The sequence below is a fragment of the Petromyzon marinus genome, chromosome 74, assembly GCF_048934315.1.
Source record: "Petromyzon marinus isolate PM22_M1 ecotype Great Lakes invasive population chromosome 74, UKy_Petmar_22M1.pri1.0, whole genome shotgun sequence".
Lineage (NCBI taxonomy): Eukaryota > Metazoa > Chordata > Hyperoartia > Petromyzontiformes > Petromyzontidae > Petromyzon > Petromyzon marinus.
Window position 1 is genome coordinate 8,057,645 of NC_133740.1, and position 27,616 is coordinate 8,085,260.

Here is a 27,616-nt window from a genome sequence, read left to right on the forward strand (position 1 = left end):
TCCTCGCGGCATCGCGGGAGGCGATGGCGGCACTCGCTGGCACTTCCTCGGCATCTCTCACCACCACCACCACCTCATCTCACCACCACCACCTCATCATCCTCATTGTCACAGCCCTGACGCTTTCTCCTCTGTCACAGTCCCTGGCCCCACCACCACCACAACCCCAACCACAATCACCACCACCACCACCCCCGTCATCATCTCGCTGCGTCGACGCCGCCACGCGTGTCCCCAGGAGGTGTCAGCCCGACTTCGAGAACGCCGCCTACGGCCGCGAGGTCATCGCCTCGGCCACGTGCGGTGTCTCCAGGCCCGAGGAGTTCTGTCCGCAGCCAGGCAGCCCTTCGCTGCTGCTGCTGCTGCGGCGGCGTCAGCAGCAGCAGGATCAGCAGCAGCATCAGCAGCAGGATCAGCAGCAGCAGCATCAGCAGCAGGATCAGCAGCAGCAGCATCAGCATCAGGGTGGTCAGCGCAGCGATGAAGTCGCGAGAAGACCCTTGCAGTGTCAGGTGTGGGTCGCTCGTGTGTTGTGAGTGAGTTGTGAGTGTGTTGTGGGTGTTGTGAGTGAGTTGTGAGTGTGTTATGGGTGTTGTGAGTGTGTTGTGGGTGTTGTGAGTGAGTTGTGTGTGTGTTGTGAGTGAGTTGTGTGTGTTGTGAGTGTGTTGTGGGTGTTGTGAGTGAGTTGTGTGAGTTGCTCGTGTGTTGTGAGTGAGTTGTGAGTGTGTTGTGGGTGTTGTGAGTGAGTTGTGTGTGAGTTGTGAGTGTGTTGTGGGTGTTGTGAGTGTGTTGTGAGTGTGTTGTGGGTGTTGTGAGTGAGTTGTGAGTGTGTTGTGGGTGTTGTGAGTGTGTTGTGGGTGTTGTGAGTGAGTTGTGAGTGTGTGTGAGTTGTGAGTTAGTTGTGGGTGAGCTGTGAGTGTGTTGTGAGTTGTGTGTGTTGTGTGTGTTGTGAGTGTGTTGCGGGTGAGTTGTGAGTGTGTGTGAGTGAGTTGTGGGTGTTGTGAGTGTTGTGAGTGTGTTGTGGGTGTTGTGAGTGAGTTGTGGGTGTTGTGAGTGAGTTGTGTGAGTTGTGAGTGTGTGTGAGTTGTGGGTGTTGTGGTTGTTGTGAGTGAGTTGTGTGTGAGTTGTGAGTGTGTGTGAGTTGTGGGTGTTGTGGTTGTTGTGAGTGAGTTGTGAGTGAATTGTGTTGTGAGTTGTGAGTGTGTTGTGAGTGTGTTGTGGGTGTTGTGAGTGTGTTGTGAGTGAGTTGTGAGTGTGTTGTGGGTGTTGTGAGTGTGTTGCGGGTGAGTTGTGAGTGTGTGTGAGTGAGTTGTGGGTGTTGTGAGTGTTGTGAGTGTGTTGTGGGTGTTGTGAGTGAGTTGTGGGTGTTGTGAGTGTGTTGTGGGTGTTGTGAGTGAGTTGTGTGAGTTGTGAGTGTGTGTGAGTTGTGGGTGTTGTGGTTGTTGTGAGTGAGTTGTGTGTGAGTTGTGAGTGTGTGTGAGTTGTGGGTGTTGTGGTTGTTGTGAGTGAGTTGTGTGTGAGTTGTGAGTGTGTGTGAGTTGTGAGTGTGTTGTGGGTGTTGTGAGTGTGTTGTGGGTGTTGTGAGTGTGTTGTGAGTGAGTTGTGAGTGTGTTGTGGGTGTTGTGAGTGTGCTGTGGGTGTTGTGAGTGAGTTGTGGGTGTTGTGAGTGTGTTGTGGGTGTTGTGAGTGAATTGTGTGAGTTGTGAGTGTGTGTGAGTTGTGGGTGTTGTGGTTGTTGTGAGTGAGTTGTGTGTGAGTTGTGAGTGTGAGTGAGTTGTGGGTGTTGTGGTTGTTGTGAGTGAGTTGTGTGTGAGTTGTGAGTGTGTGTGAGTTGTGAGTGAGTTGTGAGTGTTGTGAGTGAGTTGTGAGTGTGTGTGAGTTGTGAGTTAGTTGTGGGTGAGCTGTGAGTGTGTTGTGAGTGTGAGTGTGTTGTGGGTGTTGTGAGTGAGTTGTGAGTGTGTTGTGAGTGTCTGTGAGTTGTGGGTGAGCTGTGGGTGTTGTGGGTGTTGTGAGTGTGTTGTGAGTGTGTTGTGGGTGTTGTGGTTGTTGTGAGTGAGTTGTGTGTGAGTTGTGAGTGTGTGTGAGTTGTTAGTGTGTTGTGGGTGTTGTGAGTGAGTTGTGTGTGAGTTGTGAGTGTGTGTGAGTTGTGGGTGTTGTGGTTGTTGTGAGTGAGTTGTGTGTGAGTTGTGAGTGTGTGTGAGTTGTGAGTGTGTTGTGGGTGTTGTGAGTGTGTTGTGGGTGTTGTGAGTGTGTTGTGAGTGAGTTGTGAGTGTGTTGTGGGTGTTGTGAGTGTGCTGTGGGTGTTGTGAGTGTGTTGTGGGTGTTGTGAGTGAGTTGTGTGAGTTGTGAGTGTGTGTGAGTTGTGGGTGTTGTGGTTGTTGTGAGTGAGTTGTGTGTGAGTTGTGAGTGTGAGTGAGTTGTGAGTGAGTTGTGAGTGTGTTGTGGGTGTTGTGAGTGAGTTGTGAGTGTGTGTGAGTTGTGAGTTAGTTGTGGGTGAGCTGTGAGTGTGTTGTGAGTGTGAGTGTGTTGTGGGTGTTGTGAGTGAGTTGTGAGTGTGTTGTGAGTGTCTGTGAGTTGTGAGTGAGTTGTGGGTGAGCTGTGGGTGTTGTGGGTGTTGTGAGTGTGTTGTGAGTGTGTTGTGGGTGTTGTGGTTGTTGTGAGTGAGTTGTGTGTGAGTTGTGAGTGTGTGTGAGTTGTGAGTGTGTTGTGGGTGTTGTGAGTGAGTTGTGTGTGAGTTGTGAGTGTGTGTGAGTTGTGGGTGTTGTGGTTGTTGTGAGTGAGTTGTGTGTGAGTTGTGAGTGTGTGTGAGTTGTGAGTGTGTTGTGGGTGTTGTGAGTGTGTTGTGGGTGTTGTGAGTGTGTTGTGAGTGAGTTGTGAGTGTGTTGTGGGTGTTGTGAGTGTGCTGTGGGTGTTGTGAGTGAGTTGTGGGTGTTGTGAGTGTGTTGTGGGTGTTGTGAGTGAGTTGTGTGAGTTGTGAGTGTGTGTGAGTTGTGGGTGTTGTGGTTGTTGTGAGTGAGTTGTGTGTGAGTTGTGAGTGTGAGTGAGTTGTGGGTGTTGTGGTTGTTGTGAGTGAGTTGTGTGTGAGTTGTGAGTTGTGTGTGAGTTGTGAGTGTGTGTGAGTTGTGAGTGAGTTGTGAGTGTGTTGTGGGTGTTGTGAGTGAGTTGTGAGTGTGTGTGAGTTGTGAGTTAGTTGTGGGTGAGCTGTGAGTGTGTTGTGAGTGTGAGTGTGTTGTGGGTGTTGTGAGTGTGTTGTGGGTGTTGTGGGTGTTGTGAGTGAGTTGTGAGTGTGTTGTGAGTGTCTGTGAGTTGTGAGTGAGTTGTGGGTGAGATGTGGGTGTTGTGGGTGTTGTGAGTGAGTTGTGAGTGTGTTATGAGTGTGTGTGAGTTGTGAGTGAGTTGTGGGTGAGCTGTGGGTGTTGTGGGTGTTGTGAGTGTGTTGTGGGTGAGTTGTGAGTGTGTTGTGGGTGTTGTGAGTGAGTTGTGAGTGTGAGTGAGTTGTGAGTGTGTGTGAGTTGTGAGGGTGTTGTGAGTGAGTTGTGAGTGTGTGTGAGTTGTGAGTTAGTTGTGGGTGAGCTGTGAGTGTGTTGTGAGTGTGTTGTGAGTGTGAGTGTGTTGTGGGTGTTCTGAGTGTGTTGTGGGTGTTGTGAGTGTGTTGTGGGTGTTGTGCGTGAGTTGTGAGTGTGTGTGAGTTGTGATTGTGTTGTGGGTGTTGTGAGTGAGTTGTGAGTGTGTTATGAGTGTGTGTGAGTTGTGAGTGAGTTGTGGGTGAGCTGTGGGTGTTGTGGGTGTTGTGAGTGTGTTGTGAGTGTGTTGTGGGTGAGTTGTGAGTGTGTGTGAGTTGTGAGTTAGTTGTGGGTGAGCTGTGAGTGTGTTGTGAGTTGTGTGTGTTGTGTGTGTTGTGTGTGTTGTGTGTGTTGTGAGTGTGTTGCGGGTGAGTTGTGAGTTAGTTGTGGGTGAGTTGTGGGTGTTGTGGGTGAGTTGTGAGTGAGTTGTGTGTGAGTTGTGAGTGTGTTGTGTGTGAGTTGTGTGTGTTGTGAGTTGTGGGTGTTGTGAGTGAGCTATGGGTGTTGTGAGTGGTGTGAGTTGTGTGTGTTGTGAGTGTGAGTTGTGGGGGTTGTGAGTGAGTTATGGGTGTTGTGGGTGTTGTGAGTGAGTTGTGGGTGCTGTGAGTTGTGTGTGTGAGTTGTGGGTGTTGTGAGTGAGTTGTGGGTGTTGTGTGTGTGTGAGTTGTGGGTGTTGTGAGTGAGTTGTGGGTGTTGTGGGTGTGAGTGAGTGTGAGTTGTGATTGAGTTGTGGGTGTTGTGAGTGTGTGAGTTGTGTGTTTGTGAGTTGTGTGTGTTGTGAGTTGTGGGTGTTGTGAGTGAGTTGTGGGTATTGTGAGTGTGTGAGTTGTGCGTGTGTGTTGTGAGTTGTGGGTGTTGTGAGTTGTGGGTGTTGTGGGTGTTGTGAGTGTTGTGTCTGTGTGTGAGTTGTGTGTGTTGTGAGTTGTGGGTGTTGTGAGTGAGTTGTGGGTGTTGTGAGTGTTGTGAGTGTGTGTGTGAATTGTGGGTGTTGTGAGTGAGTGTGAGTTGTGGGTTTTGTGAGTTGTGAGTGTGTGTGAATTGTGGGTGTTGTGAGTGTGTGTGAGTTGTGTGTGTGAATGTGTGTGTGAGTTGTGTGAATGTGTGTGTGTGTCTATGTAAGGGTGTGTGCGTATATGTGTCTAAGTGTATGTGTGTCTATGTAAGTGTGTGTGTCTATTTAAGGGTGTGTGTATGTGTGTCTATGTATGGATGTGTGTGTGTCTATGTAAGGATGTGTGTATGCGTGTGTGTATCTAAGTGTGTGTGTGTCTATGTAAGTGTGTGTGTGTCTATGTAAGTGTGTGTGTGTGTCTATGTAAGGATGTGTGTGTCTATGTAAGGATGTGTGTGTGTGTGTCTAAGTGTGTGTGTCTATATGTGTGTGTGTCTAAGTATGTGTGTCTATGTAACTGTATGTGTGTCTAAGTGTGCCTAAGTGTGTGTGTCTATGTAAGTGTGTGTCTATGTAAGTGTGTGTGTAAGTGTGTGTGTCTATGTAAGTGTGTGTGTCTAAGTGTTTGTGTCTATATAAGTGTGTGTGTCTAATTATGTGTGTCTAAGTGTGTGTGTGTCTATGTAAGTATGTGTGTCTATGTAAGTGTATGTGTGTCTATGTAAGTGTGTGTGTGTGTCTAAGTGTGTCTAAGTGTGTGTGTGTCTATGTAAGTGTGTGTGTCTAAGTGTGTGTGTCTATGTAAGGGTGTGTGTCTAAGTAAGTGTGTGTCTAAGTGTGTGTCTAAGTGTGTCTCAGTGTGTGTGTCTATGTAAGGGTGTGTGTGTGTCTAAGTAAGTGTGTGTCTAAGTGTGTGTCTAAGTGTGTCTCAGTGTGTGTGTCTATGTAAGGGTGTGTGTGTGTGTCTAAGTAAGTGTGTGTCTAAGTGTGTGTCTAAGTGTGTGTCTAAGTGTGTCTAAGTGTGTGTGTCTAAGTGTGTCTAAGTGTGTGTCTAAGTGTGTGTGTCTAAGTGTGTCTAAGTGTGTGTCTAAGTGTGTCTAAGTGTGTCTAAGTGTGTGTCTAAGTGTGTCTCAGTGTGTGTGTCTATGTAAGGGTGTGTGTGTGTCTAATTAAGTGTGTGTCTAAGTGTGTGTCTAAGTGTGTGTCTGGTGTATTCACTTTGACCTGTGGGGTTCAGGGAAACGTTCAACGAGGAAGAGACCCTCAGAGAGGGCCGCGTCTCACGCACACACAAAGACAAAGACAAAGTTCCCCCGTGTAGCCTGTACCAGACTGTAGGGGCAAGTGCTGTTAGCGAGCACCTATGAAGGCCGGCACGGCACACGAGGGGGTGGGTGGCCATCACCACCCCCGGCCGCCTTTGTCTCCCTAGTGGCGATGTTTACACATCACACTGGGTACTCATTTAAGGCTGAGTCGACCTAGGGGAGGCCTAGGACCGGTTCAGATAATCGTCACCGGTGTTGGCCGTGAGCGGGAATCGAACCCGGGTCGCCGGGTTCGTAGCGTAGCGCTAACTGCTACACCACCGCTCCCCACACAGACACACACAGACTCGCCACACAGAGACCCACAGACTCACCACACAGAGACCCATAGACTCACCACACAGATACCCACCCCACAGACTCACCACACAGATACCCATAGACTCATCACACAGAGACCCATAGACTCATCACACAGAGACCCACAGACTCACACAGAGACCTATAGACTCACACAGAGACCTACAGACTCACCCACACAGAGACCCATAGACTCACCCACACAGTGACCCATAGACTCACCACACAGAGACCCACAGACTCACCACATAGAGACCCACAGACTCACCACACAGATACCCATAGACTCATCACACAGAGACCCACAGACTCACTCGCATAGAGACCCATAGACTCACACAGAGACCTACAGACTCACCCACACAGACCCATAGACTCACCACACAGAGGCCCATAGACTCACCACACAGAGACCCATAGACTCACACAGTGACCCATAGACTCACCACACAGAGACTCACAGACTCACCCACACAGAGACCCACAGACTCACACAGAGACCCACAGACTCACCCACACAGAGACCCACAGACTCACACAGAGACCCATAGACTCACCCACACAGAGACCCACAGACTCACACACACAGAGACCCACAGACTCACACACACAGAGACCCACAGACTCACACACACAGAGACGCATAGACTCACCCACACAGAGACCCACAGACTCACCCACACAGAGACCCATAGACTCACCCACACAGAGACCCACAGACTCACCCACACAGAGACCCATAGACTCACACAGAGATCCATAGACTCACACAGAGACCCATAAACTCAGAGACCCATAGACTCACACAGAGACCCATAGACTCACACAGAGACCCATAGACTCACACAGATACCCATAGACTCACACAGAGACCCATAGACTCACCACACAGAGACCCATAGACTCACACAGAGACCCATAGACTCACCACACAGAGACCCACAGACTCACCACACAGAGACCCATAGACTCACACAGAGACCCATAGATTCACACAGAGACCCATAGACTCACACAGAGACCCATAGACTCACACAGAGACCCACAAACTCACACAGAGACCTACAGACTCACCACACAGAGACCCACAGACTCACCACACAGAGACCCATAGACTCACCCACACAGAGACCCATAGACTCACACAGAGACCCACAGACTCACACAGCGACCTACAGACTCACCACACAGAGACCCACAGACTCACACACACAGAGACCCATAGACTCACACAGAGACCCATAGACTCACACAGAGACCCATAGACTCACACAGATACCCATAGACTCACACAGAGACCCATAGACTCACACAGAGACCCATAGACTCACACAGAGACCCACAAACTCACACAGAGACCTACAGACTCACCACACAGAGACCCACAGACTCACCACACAGAGACCCATAGACTCACACAGAGACCCATAGACTCACACAGAGACCCATAGACTCACACAGATACCCATAGACTCACACAGAGTCCCATAGACTCACCACACAGAGACCCATAGACTCACACAGAGACCCATAGACTCACCACACAGAGACCCACAGACTCACCACACAGAGACCCATAGACTCACACAGAGACCCATAGATTCACACAGAGACCCATAGACTCACACAGAGACCCATAGACTCACACAGAGACCCATAGACTCACACAGAGACCCACAAACTCACACAGAGACCTACAGACTCACCACACAGAGACCCACAGACTCACCACACAGAGACCCATAGACTCACCCACACAGAGACCCATAGACTCACACAGAGACCCACAGACTCACACAGCGACCTACAGACTCACCACACAGAGACCCACAGACTCACACACACAGAGACCCACAGACTCACCCACACAGAGACCCATAGACTCACCCACACAGAGACCCACAGACTCACCCACACAGAGACCCATAGACTCACACAGAGACCCATAGATTCACACAGAGACCCATAGACTCACACAGAGACCCATAGACTCACACAGAGACCCACAAACTCACACAGAGACCTACAGACTCACCACACAGAGACGCACAGACTCACCACACAGAGACCCACAGACTCACCACACAGAGACCCACAGACTCATCACACGGAGACCCATAGACTCACCACACAGAGACCCACAGACTCACCACACAGAGACCCACAGACTCACCACACAGAGACCCATAGACTCACACAGAGACCCATAGACTCACACAGAGACCCATAAACTCAGAGACCCATAGACTCACACAGAGACCCTCCACCCCCCCCACCTGCCCAGGTGTGTGACGCCCGCGTGCCCGAGCTGAGCCACGGAGCGGAGTTGATGACGGACTTGGGTGGTGAGGGTGGCGAGGGGGGTGAGGGGGGTGACACGTGGTGGCAGAGCCCCACGATGCTGCACGGCACCGGGCAGGAGGGGCACCCCACCACGCTCACCCTGCAGCTGGGTGAGACGCCCTGCACAGTGAACCCTGCACCCTGCACAGTGAACCCTGCACAGTGCACCCTGCACCCTGCACAGTGAACCCTGCACAGTGAACCCTGCACAGTGAACCCTGCACAGTGCACCCTGCACCCTGCACAGTGAACCCTGCACAGTGAACCCTGCACCCTGCACAGTGAACCCTGCACAGTGAACCCTGCACTCTGCACAGTGCACCCTGCACCCTGCACAGTGAACCCTGCACAGTGCACCCTGCACCCTGCACAGTGAACCCTGCACAGTGAACCCTGCACCCTGCACAGTGAACCCTGCACAGTGAACCCTGCACTCTGCACCGTGAACCCTGCACCGTGAACCCTGCACCATGAACCCTGCACTCTGCACCCTGCACCCTGCACCGTGAACCCTGCACTCTGAACCCTGCACCCTGCACTCTGAACCCTGCACAGTGAACCCTGCACTCTGAACCCTGCACTCTGAACCCTGCACTCTGCATCCTGCACCCTGCACAGTGAACCCTGCACCCTGCACAACAAACCCTGCACGATGACAAAACCGAGTAATATAAATTGTTGTTGTCATGCGTAACCTCGCGACTGTTAATGTTTGACGTGCGAGTTCGCGACATGGCCGTGATGTAAGCGTGTAACATGTTACACGCGCAGAACGTGTGTGTGTGTTACATGTTACACGCGCAGAATGTGTGTGTGTGTAACATGTTACACGCGCAGAACATGTTACATACACACGTTCTGCGCGTGTAACATGTTACACGCGCAGAACGTGTGCGTGTGTTACATGTTACACGCGCAGAACGTGTGTGTGTGTAACATGTTACACGTGCAGAACGTGTGTGTGTAACATGTTACACGTGCAGAACGTGTGTGTGTAACATGTTACACGTGCAGAACATGTGTGTGTAACATGTTACACGTGCAGAACGTGTGTGTGTAACATGTTACACGTGCAGAACGTGTGTGTGTAACATGTTACACGTGCAGAACGTGTGTGTGTAACATGTTACACGCGCAGAACGCGTGTAACATGTTACACACGCAGAACGTGTGCGTGTGTTACATGTTACACGTGCAGAACGTGTGTGTGTAACATGTTACACACGCACAGAACGTGTGCGCGTGTAACATGTTACACGCGCAGAACGTGTGTGTGTAACATGTTACACACGCAGAACGTGTGTGAACGTGTGTGTGTAACATGTTACACACACACGTTCTGCGCGTGTAACATGTTACACGCGCAGAACGTGTGCGCGTGTAACATGTTACATGCGCAGAACGTGTGTGTGTAACATGTTACACGCGCAGAACGTGTGCGCGTGTAACATGTTACACGCGCAGAACGTGTGCGCGTGTAACATGTTACACGCGCAGAACGTGTGTAACATGTTACACGCGCAGAACGTGTGTGTGTAACATGTTACACGTGCAGAACGTGTGCGCGTGTGTAACATGTTACACGCGCAGAACGTGTGTAACATGTTGCATGCGCAGAACGTGTGCGCGTGTAACATGTTACACGCGCAGAACGTGTGTGTGTAACATGTTACACGCGCAGAACGTGTGTAACATGTTACACACGTTCTGCGCGTGTGTAACATGTTACACGCGCGCAGAACGTGCGTGTGTCAATCCTACTGCCGGATGCTGTTCTGTTCTGTGGGTCTCTGTGAGACCCATACTCACAGAGACCCATACTCATAGAGACCCACAGAGACCCGTACTCACAGAGACCCATACTCATAGAGACCCACAGAGACCCGTACTCACAGAGACCCATACTCATAGAGACCCACAGAGACCCATACTCATAGAGACCCATACTCATAGAGACCCACAGAGACCCATACTCGTAGAGACCCATACTCATAGACCCACAGAGACCCATACTCAAAGAGACCCACAGAGACCCACACTCATAGAGACCCACAGAGACCCATACTCATAGAGACCCACAGAGACCCATACTCATAGAGACCCACAGAGACCCATACTCAAAGAGACCCATACTCATAGAGATCCACAGAGACCCACAGAGACCCATACTCATAGAGACCCACAGAGACCCATACTCAAAGAGACCCACAGAGACCCACACTCATAGAGACCCACAGAGACCCATACTCATAGAGACCCACAGAGACCCATACTCATAGAGACCCACAGAGACCCATACTCAAAGAGACCCACAGAGACTCATACTCATAGAGACCCACAGAGACCCACAGAGACCCACATAGACCCACAGAGACCCATACTCATAGAGACCCACAGAGACCCATACTCAAAGAGACCCACAGAGAGCCACACTCATAGAGACCCACATAGACCCATACTCATAGAGACCCACAGAGACCCACAGAGACCCATACTCATAGAGACCCACAGAGACCCATACTCAAAGAGACCCACAGAGACCCACAGAGACCCATACTCATAGAGACCCACAGAGACCCATACTCAAAGAGACCCACAGAGACCCATACTCAAAGAGACCCACAGAGACCCACACTCAAAGAGACCCACAGAGACCCACACTCATAGAGACCCACAGAGACCCATACTCAAAGAGACCCACAGAGACCCATACTCAAAGAGACCCACAGAGACCCACACTCATAGAGACCCATAGAGACCCATACTCAAAGAGACCCACAGAGACCCACAGAGACCCATACTCATAGAGATCCACAGAGACCCATACTCATAGAGACCCACAGAGACCCACACTCATGGAGACCCACAGAGACCCATACTCATAGAGACCCACAGAGACCCATACTCAAAGAGACCCATACTCATAGAGACCCACAGAGACCCATACTCATAGAGACCCACAGAGACCCATACTCAAAGAGACCCACAGAGACCCACACTCATAGAGACCCACAGAGACCCATACTCAAAGAGACCCACAGAGACCCATACTCAAAGAGACCCACAGAGACCCACACTCATAGAGACCCATACTCATAGAGACCCACAGAGACCCATAGAGACCCATACTCATAGAGACCCACAGAGACCCATACTCAAAGAGACCCACAGAGACCCATACTCATAGAGATCCACAGACCCATACTCATAGAGACCCACAGAGACCCACACTCATGGAGACCCACAGAGACCCATACTCATAGAGACCCACAGAGACCCATACTCAAAGAGACCCACAGAGACCCATACTCAAAGAGACCCACAGAGACCCATACTCAAAGAGACCCACAGAGACCCATACTCAAAGAGACCCACAGAGACCCATACTCAAAGAGACCCACAGAGACCCATACTCATAGAGACCCACAGAGACCCACACTCAAAGAGACCGACAGAGACCCATACTCATAGAGACCCACAGAGACCCATACTCAAAGAGACCCACAGAGACCCATACTCATAGAGACCCACAGAGACCCACAGAGACCCACATAGACCCACAGAGACCCATACTCATAGAGACCCACAGAGACCCATACTCATAGAGACCCACAGAGACCCATACTCAAAGAGACCCACAGAGACCCATACTCATAGAGACCCACAGAGACCCACAGAGACCCACATAGACCCACAGAGACCCATACTCATAGAGACCCACAGAGACCCACAGAGACCCACAGAGACCCATACTCATAGAGACCCACAGAGACCCACAGAGACCCATACTCAGAGACCCACAGAGACCCATACTAATCGAAACCCACGCAAAAAGTGAACTTTTTATTTTACAAAGTAAGGCTCCACTAAGCTACGTCGCTCCTATTCAGAAGCCACCTGGCCACCACGAACGATTTCTCAACAAGGCGGCTTATCACCACTGTGTGGACATTTATAGCAGAAGACAAACACTCCAAAAGCGTGTCCATGTCGACTCTAAATGTGGAGGGGAAAACCGGAGGACCCGGAGAAAAATCCACGCGACCACGGAGAGAGAGAGAGAGGCACGCAAACTCCAAATATACAGCAGCAGCAGCAGGCATCGTCAGGGTCGGGATCGAACCCAGGACCTCCTGTAGACCGGGCGAGGTAGTTAACATCTCCTAGCCACCGTGATGATGATGAGAGAGAGAGAGACGCAAACTCCAAATATACAGCAGCAGCAGGCATCGTCAGGATCGGGATCGAACCCACGACCTCCTGTACACCAGGCGAGGTAGTTAACATCTCCTAGCCACCGTGATGATGATGATGATGAGAGAGAGACACGCAAACTCTAAATATACAGCAGCAGCAGGCATCGTCAGGGACGGGATCGAACCCACGACTTCCTGCATACCAGGCGAGGTAGTCAACATCTCTGGCTGTGACATTGGGGGCCAAAGTCCACACCTGTAGCCCAGGTATTTAGTGTTTCTTTGGTAACCTCTCCCTGTCTCCATGTGTGGGTGGGTGTGTTGTTGTGTGGGTGGGTGGGTGTGTGGGTGTGTTGTTGTGTGGGTGGGTGTGTGGGTGGGTGTGTTGTTGTGTGGGTGGGTGGGTGTGTTGTTGTGTGGGCGGGTGGGTGGGTGTGTGGGTGGGGGTGTTGTTGTGTGGGTGGGTGTGTGTGTGGGTGGGTGTGTTGTTGTGTGGGTGGGTGGGTGTGTGGGTGGGTGTGTGGGTGGGTGTGTTGTTGTGTGGGTGGGTGGGTGTGTTGTTGTGTGGGTGGGTGTGTTGTTGGGTGTGTGGATCAGTGGGTGTGTTGTTGGGTGTGTTGTTGGGTGTGGGTGGGTGTGTTGTTGGGTGTGTGGGTGGGTGTGTTGTTGGGTGTGTGGGTGGGTGTGTTGTTGGGTGTGTGGGTGGGTGTGTTGTTGGGTGTGTGGGTGTGTGGGGGGGGTGTTGTTGGGTGTGTGGGTGGGTGTATTGTTGGGTGTGTGGGTGGGTGGGTGGGGGGTTGTTGGGTGTGTGGGTGGGTGGGGGGGTTTGTGTTGTTGGGTGTGTGGGTGGGTGTGTGGGTGGGTGGGTGTTTTGTTGGGTGTGTGGGTGGGTGGTTGGGGGTGTTGTTGGGTGTGTTGTTGGGTGTGTGGATGGGTGGGTGGGTGTGTTGTTGGGTGTGTGGGTGGGTGTATTGTTGGGTGTGTGGGTGGGTTGTTGGGTGTGTGGGTGGGTGGGTGGGGGTGTTGTTGGGTGTGTGGGTGGGTGTGTTGTTGGGTGTGTGGGTGGGTGGGCTGTTGGGTGTGTGGGTGGGTGGGCTGTTGGGTGTGTGGGTGTGTGGGTGGGTGTGTTGTTGCGTGTGTGGGTGTGTTGTTGGGTGTGTGGGTGGGTGGGCTGTTGGGTGTGTGGGTGGGCTGTTGGGTGTGTGGGTGGGTGGGCTGTTGGGTGTGTGGGTGTGTGGATGGGTGTGTTGTTGCGTGTGTGTGTGGGTGGGTGGTTTGTTGTGTGGGTGTGTGTGTGTGTGGGTGTGTTGTTGTGTGTGTGTGTTGTTGTGTGTGTAGGTGTGTGTGTGTAGGTGCTCGCTAACAGCACTTGCCCCTACAGTCTGTTAAGGCTATACGGGGGATCTTTGTCTTTGTGTGTGGGTGTCTGTGTGTGTTGCTGTGTTTGGGGAGGGGTGGTGTAGTGGTTAGCACCACGCTGCACTACGAACCCGGCGGCCCGGGTTCGTTCCCCACTCACGGCCACCAACACCACCAGTGACGATTCTCTGTATCAGTGCTGGGCCTCCCCTAGGTCGACTCGGCCTCAAATGAGTACCTGGTGCGGTGTGCGGTAAACATCGCCACTGGGGAGACAAAGGCGGCCGGGCGTGGTGCTGGTCACCCACCAGTAGCAGCCTTCATAGGTTGTGCTTCCCGATGGCAGTGATGTTCATGATGGTGACGTTGATGGTGGTGATGGTGGTGATAGTGATGATGATAGTGGTGATGACGATGATGGTGGCAATGATGGTGATGACGTTGATGGTGGTGATGGTGATGATGGTGGTGATAGTGATGATGATAGTGGTGATGACGATGATGGTGGCGATGATGATGGTGGCGATGATGATGATGGTGGTGATGGTGATGACGTGGATGGTGATGGTGATGACGTTCCTGACGTCGTCTTCGTTATTGTTGACGTTGTTATTGTTGACGTTGTTGTTGACGACGATGTTGTTGACGTTGTTATTGTCGCTGTCGTTTTTGACGTTGTTGCTTTTGACGTTGTTGTTGACGTTGTTGCTTTTGACGTTGTTGTTGACGTTGTTGACGTTGTTATTGACATTGTTGTTGACGTTATTGATGTTTTTGTTATGGTGTTGTTATTGATGTTGTTGATGTTGTTATTAACGGTGTTGTTATTGATGTTGTTGTTGATGTTGTTATTGTCGTTGTTGACGTTGTTGCTGTTGACGTTGTTGGCGATGTTGACGTTGTTATTGACATTGTTGTTGATGTTATTGATGTTTTTTATTTACGGTGTTGTTGTTGACGTTGTTATTTATGGTGTTGTTTTTGACGTTGTTGTTGTTGACGTTGATGTTGTCATTAACGGTGTTGTTGTTATTGACATTGTTGTTGATGTTGTTGATGTTGTTATTAACGGTGTTGTTATTGATGTTGTTGTTGATGTTGTTATTAACGTTGATGTTGTTATTAACGGTGTTGTTGTTATTGATGTTGTAGATGTTGTTGATGTTGTTATTGACGTTGTTGTTATTGACGTTGTTGATGTTGTTGATGTTGTTATTGACGTTGTTGATGTTGTTGATGTTGTTATTGACGTTGTTGATGTTGTTGTTGATGTTGTTGATGTTGTTATTGACGTTGTTGATGTTGTTGATGTTGTTGATGTTGTTATTGACGTTGATGTTGTTGATGTTGTTATTAACGGTGTTGTTATTGACGTTGTTGATGTTGTTGTTATTAATGATGTTGTTGTTATTGACGTTGTTGTTATTGATGTTGTTGATGTTGATGTTGTTATTGACGTTGTTGATGTTGTTGTTGATGTTGTTATTAACGGTGTTGTTGTTATTGACGTTGTTGATGTTGTTGTTATTAATGATGTCGTTGTTATTGACGTTGTTGATGTTGTTATTAACGGTGTTGTTGTTATTGACGTTGTTGATGTTGTTGTTATTGACGTTGTTGATGTTGTTGTTATTGACGTTGTTGATGTTGTTATTGACGTTGTTGATGTTGTTGTTATTGACGTTGTTGATGTTGTTGTTATTGACGTTGTTGATGTTGTTGTTATTGACGTTGTTGATGTTGTTGTTATTGACGTTGTTGATGTTGTTGTTATTGACGTTGTTGATGTTGTTATTGACGTTGTTGATGTTGTTATTGACGTTGTTGATGTTGTTGTTATTGACGTTGTTGATGTTGTTGTTATTGACGTTGTTGATGTTGTTGTTATTGACGTTGTTATTAACGGTGTTGTTGTTATTGATGTTGTTGTTGTCGTTGTTGACGTTGTTGTTGTTGTTGACGTTGTTGCTTTTGACGTTGTTGTTGGCGATGTTGACGTTGTTATTGACATTGTTGTTGATGTTATTGATGTTGTTTTTTACGTTGTTGTTGTTGACGTTGTTATTTATGGTGTTGTTTTTGACGTTGTTGACGTTGTTGATGTTGTTATTAATGATGTTGTTGTTGTTATTGACGTTGTTGATGTTGTTATTAATGATGTTGTTGTTATTAACGGTGTTGGTGTTATTGACGTTGTTGATGTTGTTATTAATGATGTTGTTATTATTATTGACGTTGTTGATGTTGTTATTAATTATGTTGTTGTTGTTATTGACGTTGTTGATGTTGTTATTAATGATGTTGTTGTTATTATTATTGACGTTGATGTTGTTATTAATGATGTTGTTGTTATTATTATTGACGTTGTTGATGTTGTTATTAACGGTGTTGTTGTTGTTATTGACGTTGTTGATGTTGTTATTAATGATGTTGTTGTTGATGTTATTGATGTTGTTATTAACGGTGTTGTTGTTATTGACGTTGTTATTGACGTTGTTGTTGTTGTTGTTATTGACGTTGTTGATGTTGTTATTAATGATGTTGTTATTGTTGTTATTGATGTTGTTATTAACGGTGTTGTTGTTATTGACGTTGTTGATGTTGTTATTAATGATGTTGATGTTGTTGTTGTTGATGTTATTGATGTTGTTATTAACGGTGTTGTTGTTATTGACGTTGTTGATGTTATTAATGATGTTGTTGTTGTTGTTATTATTAACGCTGTTGTTGTTATTGAAGTTGTTGATGTTGTTAATGTTGTTATTAACGTTGTTGATGTTGTTATTAATGATGTTGATGTTGTTATTGACGTTGTTGATGTTGTTATTGACGTTGTTGATGTTATTAATGATGATGATGTTGTTATTGATGTTGTTGTCACCCGCCCCGCCCCCCCGCCCAGGCAAGGCGTTCGAGTTGAGCTACGTGCGACTCCGCTTCGTCTCCAGCCGCCCCGAGAGCGTCGCGTTGTTCAAGCGGCCGCACGTCGCCAGCGTCGCCTGGCAGCCGCTCCACTACTTCAGCGCCAGCTGCGCCGCCACCTACGGCATCAAGCCGGCCACCGCCACCGCCGGCTACGACGAGGAGGAGGAGGAGGAGGACGAGGAGGAGGTGCCGTCGGCGTTGTGCACCGACCAGGACAGCGACATCTCGCCGCTGACGGGCGCCAGCGTCGCGTTCAGCACGCTGGAGGGGCGGCGCGGAGCGCAACGCTTCGACCGCAGCCCTGCACTGCAGGTGGCGGTGGTGGCGGTGGTGGTTGTGGTGGTTGTGGTTGTGGTGGTTGTGGTGGTGGTGGTGGTGGTGGTTGTGGTGGTGGTGGTGGTGGTGGTTGTGGTGGTTGTTGTGGTGGTGGTGGTTGTGGTGGTGATGGTGGTGGTGGTGTTGTGGTGGTGGTGGTTGTGGTGGTGGCGGTGGTGGCGGTGGTGGTGGTGGTTGTGGTGGTTGTGGTGGTGGTTGTGGTGGTGGTTGTGGCGGTGGTGGTTGTGGTGGTGGCGGTGACGGTGGTGGTGGTGGTTGTGGTGGTGACGGTGGTGGTTACGCTGCACGTGGCTGGCTGTGGTCCAACAATTCTGTTGTTGTGGAGGTGGAGGAGGAGGGAGCAAACCTCCCCCTCGCGATGACCCCCACGGTGACCCCCGTGATGCCCCCCCCCTCTCCCCCCCCCGGGTGCAGGAGTGGGTGACGGTGACGGAGCTGCGTGTGTCCCTCGACCGACTCAACACGTTTGGGGACGAGCTCTTTGGAGACCCCTCGGTGCTGCGCTCCTACTACTACGCAGTGTCTCAGCTCGACGTGGGGGCCCGGTGAGGACCCCCCTCCCCTCACCCCTCACCCCTCACCCCTAACCCCTCACCCCTCACCCCTAACCCCCACTCCTCACCCCCTCCCCTCACTCCTCACCCCCTACCCGCCCCTCACTCCTCTACCTCACCCCCCCCCCCCCCCCCCCCCAGTGGCAGCGCTGAGAAAGTAGTGCCCACCCCCCTACCCACTCTCCTACCCACCACCCACCCACTCACCCACTACCCACCACCCACCCACCCCCACCCCCCACCCACCACCCACCCCCTACTAACAGCACTTGCCTCCTACGGACTGCTGGAGGCTATACACGGCAGCGGTGGTGGTGGACGGTGATGGTGGGCGGTGATGGTGTGTGGGTGGTGGGTGGTGATGGTGTGTGGGTGGTGATGGTGGGTGGTGATGGTGATGGTGGGTGGTGATGGTGATGGTGGGTGGTGGTGGGTAGGTGGTGATGATGGGTGGTGATGGTGGGTGGTGGGTGGTGATGATGGGTGATGATGGGTGGTGATGGTGATGTGATGGGTGGTGATGGTGGGTGGTGATGGTGATGTGATGGGTGGTGATGTGTGGGTGGTGATGGTGGGTGGTGATGGTGGGCGATGATGGTGGGTGGTGATGATGGGTGGTGATGGTGATGTGATGGGTGGTGATGTGTGGGTGGTGATGATGGGTGGTGATGATGGGTGGTGATGGTGATGTGTGGGTGGTGATGGTGGGTGGTGATGGTGGGTGGTGATGGTGGTGACGTGATCTTCGCCTTGCCCCTCGTGTGTCCCACCCACCCACCCGCCGACCCCCAGCTGCAAGTGTAACGGTCACGGCGACTCGTGCGTGTGGCGTGACCGCCGCCTGGTGTGCAGCTGCCACCACCACACGGAGGGCGACGACTGCGAGCGCTGCGCCCCCACGCACCACGGCCGCCCCTGGGCACGCGCCACGGCAAGCAACGCACACGAGTGCCTGCGTGAGTGGGCACACACACACCTCGACATGCACACACACACCTGTACACACACACACCCCGACATGCACACACACACACACCTGTACACACACACACACACCCCGACATGCACACACACACACACACACCTCGACATGCACACACACACACACACACCTGTACACACACACACACACCTGTACACACACACACACCCCGACATGCACACACACACACACACACCTCGACATGCACACACACCCCCACCTGTACACACACACACACACCTCGACATGCACACACACACACCCCGACCTACACACACACACCTGTACACACACACACCCCGACATGCACACACACACACACACACCCCGACATGCACACACCCCGACATGCGCACACACACACACACACACACCCGGAACTGCACACACACACACCCCACCTGCACACACACACACCCCGACCTGCACACACACACACCCCGACCTGCACACACACACACACACCCCGACATGCACACACACCCCGACCTGCACACACACACACACACACACCTCGACATGCACACACACACACCCCGACCTGCACACACACACACACACCTCGACCTGCACACACACACACACACCCCACACCTGTACACACACACACCCCGACATGCACACACACACACACCCCTCGACATGCACACACACACACCCACACCTGTACACACACACACACACCCCGACATGCACACACACACACACACACCTCGACATGCACACACACACACACACCACACCTGCACACACACACACACACCTGTACACACACACACACACCCCGACATGCACACACACACACACCTCGACCTGCACACACACACACACACCTCGACATGCACACACACACACACACCTGTACACACACACACACCTGTACACACACACACACACACCCCGACATGCACACACACACACACACACACCCCGACATGCACACACACACACACCTGCACACACACACACACACCCCGACCTGCACACACCCACACCCGGCCTGACGAACCCCGCCTGGCCCTGCCCGCCGGGCTCACCGGCCCGTTCAGTCGCTCGCTTACTCGCTCAGTCATTCAAGTCGGTCAGTCAGTCACGTGTTCGCGTATTCAGTCGTGCGGACGAACAACCATTCGCCCCCCTAGCCCGCCCGCTCACCCACCCATTCATTTCCTCACCCACCCACCAACCCACCATCACTTGACGCGTAAATTCCCATAGACTCACACAGAGACCCACAGAGTCCCATCTACTCAGATGGAGACCCACAGAGACCCATAGACTCACACAGAGACCCATAGACTCACATGGAGACCCATAGACTCACACAGAGACCCATAGACTCACACAGAGACCCATAGACTCACACAGAGACCCATAGACTCACACAGAGACCCATAGACTCACACAGAGACCCATAGACTCACATGGAGACCCACAGAGTCCCATCTACTCACATAGAGACCCACAGTGTCCCATAGACGCACACAGAGAACCATAGACACATATGGAGACCCATAGACTCACATGGAGACGATAGACTCACACAGAGACCCATAGAGTCACATGGAGACCCACATAGTCCCATCGACTCACACAGAGACCCATAGACTCACACAGAGTCCCATCGACTCACACAGAGACCCATAGACTCACATAGAGACCCATAGACTCAGATAGAGACCCACAGAGTCACATAGACTCACAAAGAGACCCATAGACTCAGATGGAGACCCATAGACTCACAAAGAGACCCACAGAGTCCCATAGACTCACACAGAGACCCATAGACTCACACAGAGTCCCATAGACTCGCACAGAGACCCATAGACTCACATGGAGACCCATAGACTCACACAGAGACCCATAGACTCACAGAGTCCCATAGACTCGCACAGAGACCCATAGACTCACATGGAGACCCATAGACTCACACAGAGACCCATAGACTCACAGAGTCCCATAGACTCACACAGAGACCCATAGACTCACATGGAGACCCATAGACTCACACAGAGACCCATAGACTCACAGAGTCCCATAGACTCACACAGAGACCCATAGACACATATGGAGACCCATAGACTCACAGAGACCTATAGACTCACATGGAGAACGATATACTCACACAGAGACCCATAGACTCACATAGAGACCCACAGAGTCCCATAGACTCACACAGAGACCCATAGACTCACACAGAGACCCACAGACTCACACAGAGACCCATAGACTCGCATAGAGACCCAAAAACTCACACAGCCTGGCTACCAAGCCCCCCTCCACCCCCTTCTCCCCCACCCCGTGGACACCTGCGCAGTTGCACCGCCTGCACTCCCTCCCCCTCCCCCACCACCCCTCCCCCCACCACCCCCCCCACCGCCCCTCCCCCCACCACCCCTCCCCCCCTCTCTGTGGGCCTGGCCCAGCACCTGCCCCGGGTTCCCAAGGAAGTGGCGCGCTTCGTGATGTTGTTGTTGATGTTGTTGTTGATGTTGTTGATGTTGTTGTTTATGTTGTTGATGTTGTTGTTTATGTTGTTGATGTTGTTGTTTATGTTGATGTTGTTGATGTTGTTGTTTATGTTGATGATGTTGATGTTGTTGATGATGTTGTTGATGTTGTTGATGTTGATGATCTTGTTAATGTTGTTGTTGATCTTGTTGATGTTGTTGTTGATGTTGATTATCTTGTTGATGTTGATGATCTTGTTGATGTTGTTGTTGATGTTAATGTTGTTGATGTGGTCATGTTATTGATGTTGTTGATGATCTTGTTGATGTTGATCTTGTTGATGTTGTTGTTGATGTTGATCTTGTTGATCTTGATCTTGTTGATGATGTTGTTGATGATCGTGTTGATGTTGTTGTTAATGTTGTTATTGTTGTTAATGTTGTTGTTGATGTTGTTGTTGATGATCTTGTTGATGTTGTTGTTGATGATCTTGTTAATGTTGTTGATGTTGATGATGTTGTTGATGATCTTGTTGATGTTGTTGATGATCTTGTTGATGATGTTGTTGATGTTGTTGTTGATGATCTTGTTGATGTTGTTGATGATCTTGTTGATGTTGATGATCTTGTTGATGTTGTTGTTGATCTTGTTGATGTTGTTGTTGATGATCTTGTTGATGTTGTTGTTGATGATCTTGTTGATGTTGTTGTTGATGTTGTTGTTGATCCTGTTGATGTTGTTGATGATGTTGATGATGTTGTTGATGTTGTTGTTATTGATCTTGTTGATGTTGTTGTTGATGATCTTGTTGATGTTGATGATCTTGTTGATTTTGTTGATCTTGTTAATGTTGTTGATGTTGATGATCTTGTTAATGTTGTTGATGTTGATCTTGTTGATGTTGTTGATGATCTTGTTGATGTTGTTAATGTTGATGTTGTTGTTGATGTTGATGTTGTTGTTGATGTTGTTGTTATTGTTGTTAATGTTGTTGTTGATGTTGTTGATGTTGTTAATGTTGTTGTTGATGTTGTTGTTGATGATCTTGTTACTGTTGTTGTTGATGTTGATGAAGTTGTTGTTGATGATCTTGTTGATGTTGTTGTTGATGATCTTGTTAATGTTGTTGTTGTTAATGTTGTTGATGTTGTTAATGTTGTTGTTGATGTTGTTGTTGATGATCTTGTTGATGTTGATCTTGATGATGTTGTTGATGATGTTGTTGATGTTGTTGTTGTTGTTGTTAATGTTGTGATGATCTTGTTAATGTTGTTGTTCATGTTGTTGATGTTGTTTACTGGTGGGGGATGTTTGGGTTCTGAGAGGACAAAGGAGGTGGCGGCATTTGTAACTGTGTGTGTGTGTAGCTGTGTATCTGTGTGTGTGTAGCTGTGTGTGTGTGTAGCTGTGTGTGTGTAGCTGTGTGTGTGTGTGTAGCTGTGTGTGTGTGTGTGTAGCTGTGTGTGTGTGTGTGTAGCTGTGTGTGTAGCTGTGTGTGTAGCTGTGTGTGTGTGTAGCTGTGTGTGTGTAGCTGTGTGTGTAGCTGTGTGTGTGTGTAGCTGTGTGTGTGTGTGTGTAGCTGTGTGTGTAGCTGTGTGTGTGTGTAGCTGTGTGTGTGTAGCTGTGTGTGTGTGTGTAGCTGTGTGTGTAGCTGTGTGTGTGTGTGTAGCTGTGTGTGTAGCTGTGTGTGTGTGTAGCTGTGTGTGTGTGTGTAGCTGTGTGTGTGTAGCTGTGTGTGTGTAGCTGTGTGTGTGTGTGTGTAGCTGTGTGTGTAGCTGTGTGTGTGTGTGTGTAGCTGTGTGTGTGTGTAGCTGTGTGTGTGTGTGTAGCTGTGTGTGTGTGTGTAGCTGTGTGTGTGTAGCTGTGTGTGTGTAGCTGTGTGTGTGTAGCTGTGTGTGTAGCTGTGTGTGTGTGTGTAGCTGTGTGTGTAGCTGTGTGTGTAGCTGTGTGTGTGTGTAGCTGTGTGTGTGTGTGTAGCTGTGTGTGTAGCTGTGTGTAGCTGTGTGTGTAGCTGTGTGTAGTTGCGTGTGTGTGTAGCTGTGTGTGTAGCTGTGTGTAGTTGCGTGTGTGTGTAGCTGTGTGTGTAGCTGTGTATGTGTAGCTGTGTGTGTGTGTAGCTGTGTGTGTAGCTGTGTGTGTGTGTAGCTGTGTGTGTGTGTAGCTGTGTGTGTGTGTGTAGCTGTGTGTGTAGCTGTGTGTAGTTGCGTGTGTGTGTAGCTGTGTATGTGTAGCTGTGTGTGTGTGTAGCTGTGTGTGTAGCTGTGTGTGTGTGTGTAGCTGTGTGTGTGTGTGTATGTGTAGCTGTGTGTAGTTGCGTGTGTGTGTAGCTGTGTGTGTAGCTGTGTATGTGTAGCTGTGTGTGTGTGTAGCTGTGTGTGTAGCTGTGTGTGTGTGTAGCTGTGTGTGTAGCTGTGTGTGTAGCTGTGTGTGTGTAGCTGTGTGTGTGTGTAGCTGTGTGTGTAGCTGTGTGTGTGTAGCTGTGTGTGTGTGTAGCTGTGTGTGTAGCTGTGTGTGTGTGTGTGTAGCTGTGTGTGTGTGTAGCTGTGTGTGTAGCTGTGTGTGTGTGTAGCTGTGTGTGTGTGTGTGTAGCTGTGTATGTGTAGCTGTGTGTGTGTGTAGCTGTGTGTGTAGCTGTGTGTGTGTGTGTAGCTGTGTGTGTGTGTAGCTGTGTGTAGTTGCGTGTGTGTGTAGCTGTGTGTGTAGCTGTGTATGTGTAGCTGTGTGTGTGTGTAGCTGTGTGTGTAACTGTGTGTGTGTGTGTAGCTGTGTGTGTAGCTGTGTGTAGTTGCGTGTGTGTGTAGCTGTGTGTGTAGCTGTGTATGTGTAGCTGTGTGTGTGTGTAGCTGTGTGTGTAGCTGTGTGTGTGTGTGTAGCTGTGTGTGTAGCTGTGTGTAGTTGCGTGTGTGTGTAGCTGTGTGTGTAGCTGTGTATGTGTAGCTGTGTGTGTGTAGCTGTGTGTGTAGCTGTGTATGTGTAGCTGTGTGTGTGTGTAGCTGTGTGTGTGTGTGTAGCTGTGTGTGTGTGTAGCTGTGTGTGTAGCTGTGTGTAGTTGCGTGTGTGTGTAGCTGTGTGTGTAGCTGTGTATGTGTAGCTGTGTGTGTGTGTAGCTGTGTGTGTAGCTGTGTGTGTGTGTAGCTGTGTGTGTGTGTGTAGCTGTGTGTGTAGCTGTGTGTGTAGCTGTGTGTGTGTGTGTAGCTGTGTGTGTAGCTGTGTATGTGTAGCTGTGTGTGTGTGTAGCTGTGTGTGTAGCTGTGTGTGTGTGTGTAGCTGTGTGTGTAGCTGTGTGTAGTTGCGTGTGTGTGTAGCTGTGTATGTGTAGCTGTGTGTGTGTAGCTGTGTGTGTAGCTGTGTGTGTAGCTGTGTGTGTGTGTGTAGCTGTGTGTGTGTGTGTGTAGCTGTGTGTGTAGCTGTGTGTAGTTGCGTGTGTGTGTAGCTGTGTGTGTAGCTGTGTATGTGTAGCTGTGTGTGTGTGTAGCTGTGTGTGTAGCTGTGTGTAGTTGCGTGTGTGTGTAGCTGTGTATGTGTAGCTGTGTGTGTGTGTAGCTGTGTGTAGTTGTGTAGCTGTGTGTGTGTGTAGCTGTGTGTGTGTATCTGTGTGTGTGTGTAGCTGTGTGTGTGTAGCTGTGTGTGTGTAGCTGTGTGTGTGTGTAGCTGTGTGTGTGTGTAGCTGTGTGTGTAGCTGTGTGTGTAGCTGTGTGTGTGTAGCTGTGTGTGTGTGTAGCTGTGTGTAGTTGTGTAGCTGTGTGTGTGTGTAGCTGTGTGTGTGTAGCTGTGTGTGTGTGTAGCTGTGTGTGTGTAGCTGTGTGTGTGTAGCTGTGTGTGTAGCTGTGTGTGTGTAGCTGTGTGTGTGTGTAGCTGTGTGTGTGTAGCTGTGTGTGTGTAGCTGTGTGTGTGTGTAGCTGTGTGTGTGTGTAGCTGTGTGTGTGTAGCTATGTGTGTGTGTGTAGCTATGTGTGTGTGTGTAGCTGTGTGTGTGTAGCTATGTGTGTGTGTGTAGCTGTGTGTGTAGCTGTGTATGTGTGTAGCTGTGTGTGTGTAGCTGTGTATGTAGCTGTGTGTGTAGCTGTGTGTGTAGCTGTGTGTGTGTGTAGCTGTGTGTGTAGCTGTGTGTGTGTGTAGCTGTGTGTGTAGCTGTGTGTGTAGCTGTGTGTGTGTGTAGCTGTGTATGTGTAGCTGTGTATGTGTGTAGCTGTGTATGTGTGTAGCTGTGTGTGTGTAGCTGTGTGTAGTTGCGTGTGTGTATGTGTGTAGCTGTGTGTGTGTGTGTGTGTAGCTGTGTGTGTGTAGCTGTGTGTATCTGTGTGTGTGTAGCTGTGTGTGTGTGTGTGTGTAGCTGTGTGTGTGTATCTGTGTGTGTGTGTAGCTGTGTGTGTGTAACTGTGTGTGTGTAGCTGTGTGTGTGTATCTGTGTGTGTGTGTAGCTGTGTGTGTGTGTGTAGCTGTGTGTGTGTAGCTGTGTGTAGTTGCGTGTGTGTGTAGCTGTGTGTGTGTGTAGCTGTGTGTGTAGCTGTGCGTGTGTAGCTGTGTATAGCTGTGGTGTAGCTGTGTGTAGCTGTGTGTGTGTGTAGCTGTGTGTGTGTGTAGCTGTGTGTGTAGCTGTGTGTGTGTGATTCATACCGAGTGAGCTTCATGCCAAAACGACGCCGTCTCTTATCCACCCCCCGCCCCCCCCCCTGTACTCCCCCCACCCCACCGTGACCTCCCCCGTGACCTCCCCCGTGACCTCCCCCGTGACCTCTCCCGTGACCCCCCCTCCCCCCTCCCTCCCTCCCTCCCTCCCTCCCCCCAGCGTGCGAGTGCCAGGGCCTGGCCGCCCGCTGCGAGTTCGACCCCGGAGCTGTTTGCCCGCACCGGGCACGGGGGCCGCTGCATGGGCTGCGTGGGCAACACGGCGGGCGCCCGCTGTGAGCTGTGTGCCCCGCGGCATCACCGGGCACCGCGCTCGCAGGGCCCTGCAGGCCCTGCCGGTGTCACCCGCTCGGTGCGCCGACTCGCTAACACCGACGCTACCGACGCCGCCCTACCGCACCACCGCCGCGCTACCAACGCCACCACCACCACCACCAGCCTACGACACCACCACCCTACCACCACCACCCTACCACACCACCACCACCCTACCACACCACCACCCTACCACACCACCCTACCACCACCAACCACCACGCTCCCACACCACCGCCACGCTACCAACGCCACCACCACCACCCTAACACACCACCACCACCACTACCCTACCACACCACCACCCTACCCCACCACCACCACCCTACCACACCACCCTACCACCAACAACCACCACCCTCCCACACCACCGCCACGCTACCAACGCCACCACCACCACCCTACCCCACCACCACCACCCTAACACACCACCACCACCCTACCCCACCACCACCCTACCCCACCGCCACCAGCCTACCACACCACCCTACCACCACCAACCACCACCCTACCACACCACCGCCACGCTACCACGCTACCACACCTTGCCACCACCTCCACGCTAACACACCACCACCACCACTCTACCACACCACCACACCACCACCACCACCCTACCCCACCACCACCACCACCCTACCCCACCACCACTACCCTACCACACCACCGCCACCACCCTACCCCACCACCACCACCACCCTACCCCCACCAGCCACCACCCTCCCACACCACCCCAACACACCCCACTACCACCCTACCACACCCCCACCACCCTACCATACCACCCTACCATACCACTCCACCACCACCACCTCACCTCACCATCACACTCCACCACCACCCCACCCACACTCCACCACCACCTCAATGGGCTATTCGATCGTCAGCTGTTCAATGAGATGTTCAATCAGCTGTTAAAGCCATTCAGATAGCTGTTAAATCAGCTGATTCATCAGCTGTTCGGTCGGCTGTCAAAGCCGTTCAGTCAGCTGCTTAATCAGCTGTTGAGTCAGCTGTTATGAAGCCATTCAGATAGCTGTTAAATCAGCTGCTCAATCAGCCGTTCAGTCAGCTGTTAAAGCCGTTCAATCAGCTGTTCAATCGGCTGTTCAATCGGCTGTTCAATCGGCTGTTCAATCGGCTGTTCAATCGGCTGTTCAATCGGCTGTTCAATCGGCTGTTCAATCGGCTGTTCAATCGGCTGTTCAATCGGCTGTTCAATCGGCTGTTCAATCGGCTGTTCAATCGGCTGTTCAATCGGCTGTTCAATCGGCTGTTCAATCGGCTGTTCAATCGGCTGTTCAATCGGCTGTTCAATCGGCTGTTCAATCGGTGTTTCAATCGGCTGTTCAATCGGCTGTTCAATCGGCTGTTCAATCCGGCTGTTTCAATCGGCCTGTCAATCGGCCGTTCAATCGGTAATCGGCCGTTCAATCGGCCGTT

At 50.7% G+C, this 27,616-nt stretch overlaps 2 protein-coding genes across 2 annotated transcripts in view; both read left to right on the plus strand.

The window, feature by feature from the left end:
* On the plus strand, positions 1 to 26,297 carry LOC116936975 (laminin subunit gamma-1-like). The gene is made up of 6 exons (XM_032944105.2): positions 1 to 512; positions 8,368 to 8,536; positions 16,884 to 17,218; positions 17,657 to 17,787; positions 18,589 to 18,752; positions 26,019 to 26,297. The coding sequence occupies exons 1-6, from the start codon at positions 24 to 26 to the stop codon at positions 26,135 to 26,137; spliced, it is 1,407 nt and encodes a 468-aa protein (XP_032799996.2). The 5' UTR covers positions 1 to 23; the 3' UTR covers positions 26,138 to 26,297.
* A 775-nt stretch (positions 26,298 to 27,072) lies between these two features.
* The window catches only part of LOC142907103 (uncharacterized), a 16,801-nt gene continuing 16,257 nt past the window's right edge, over positions 27,073 to 27,616 (plus strand). Inside the window, exon 1 of the mRNA XM_076056183.1 lies at positions 27,073 to 27,086. Coding sequence (XP_075912298.1) covers positions 27,073 to 27,086 — 14 coding nt within the window. The remainder of the gene's footprint in view (positions 27,087 to 27,616) is intronic.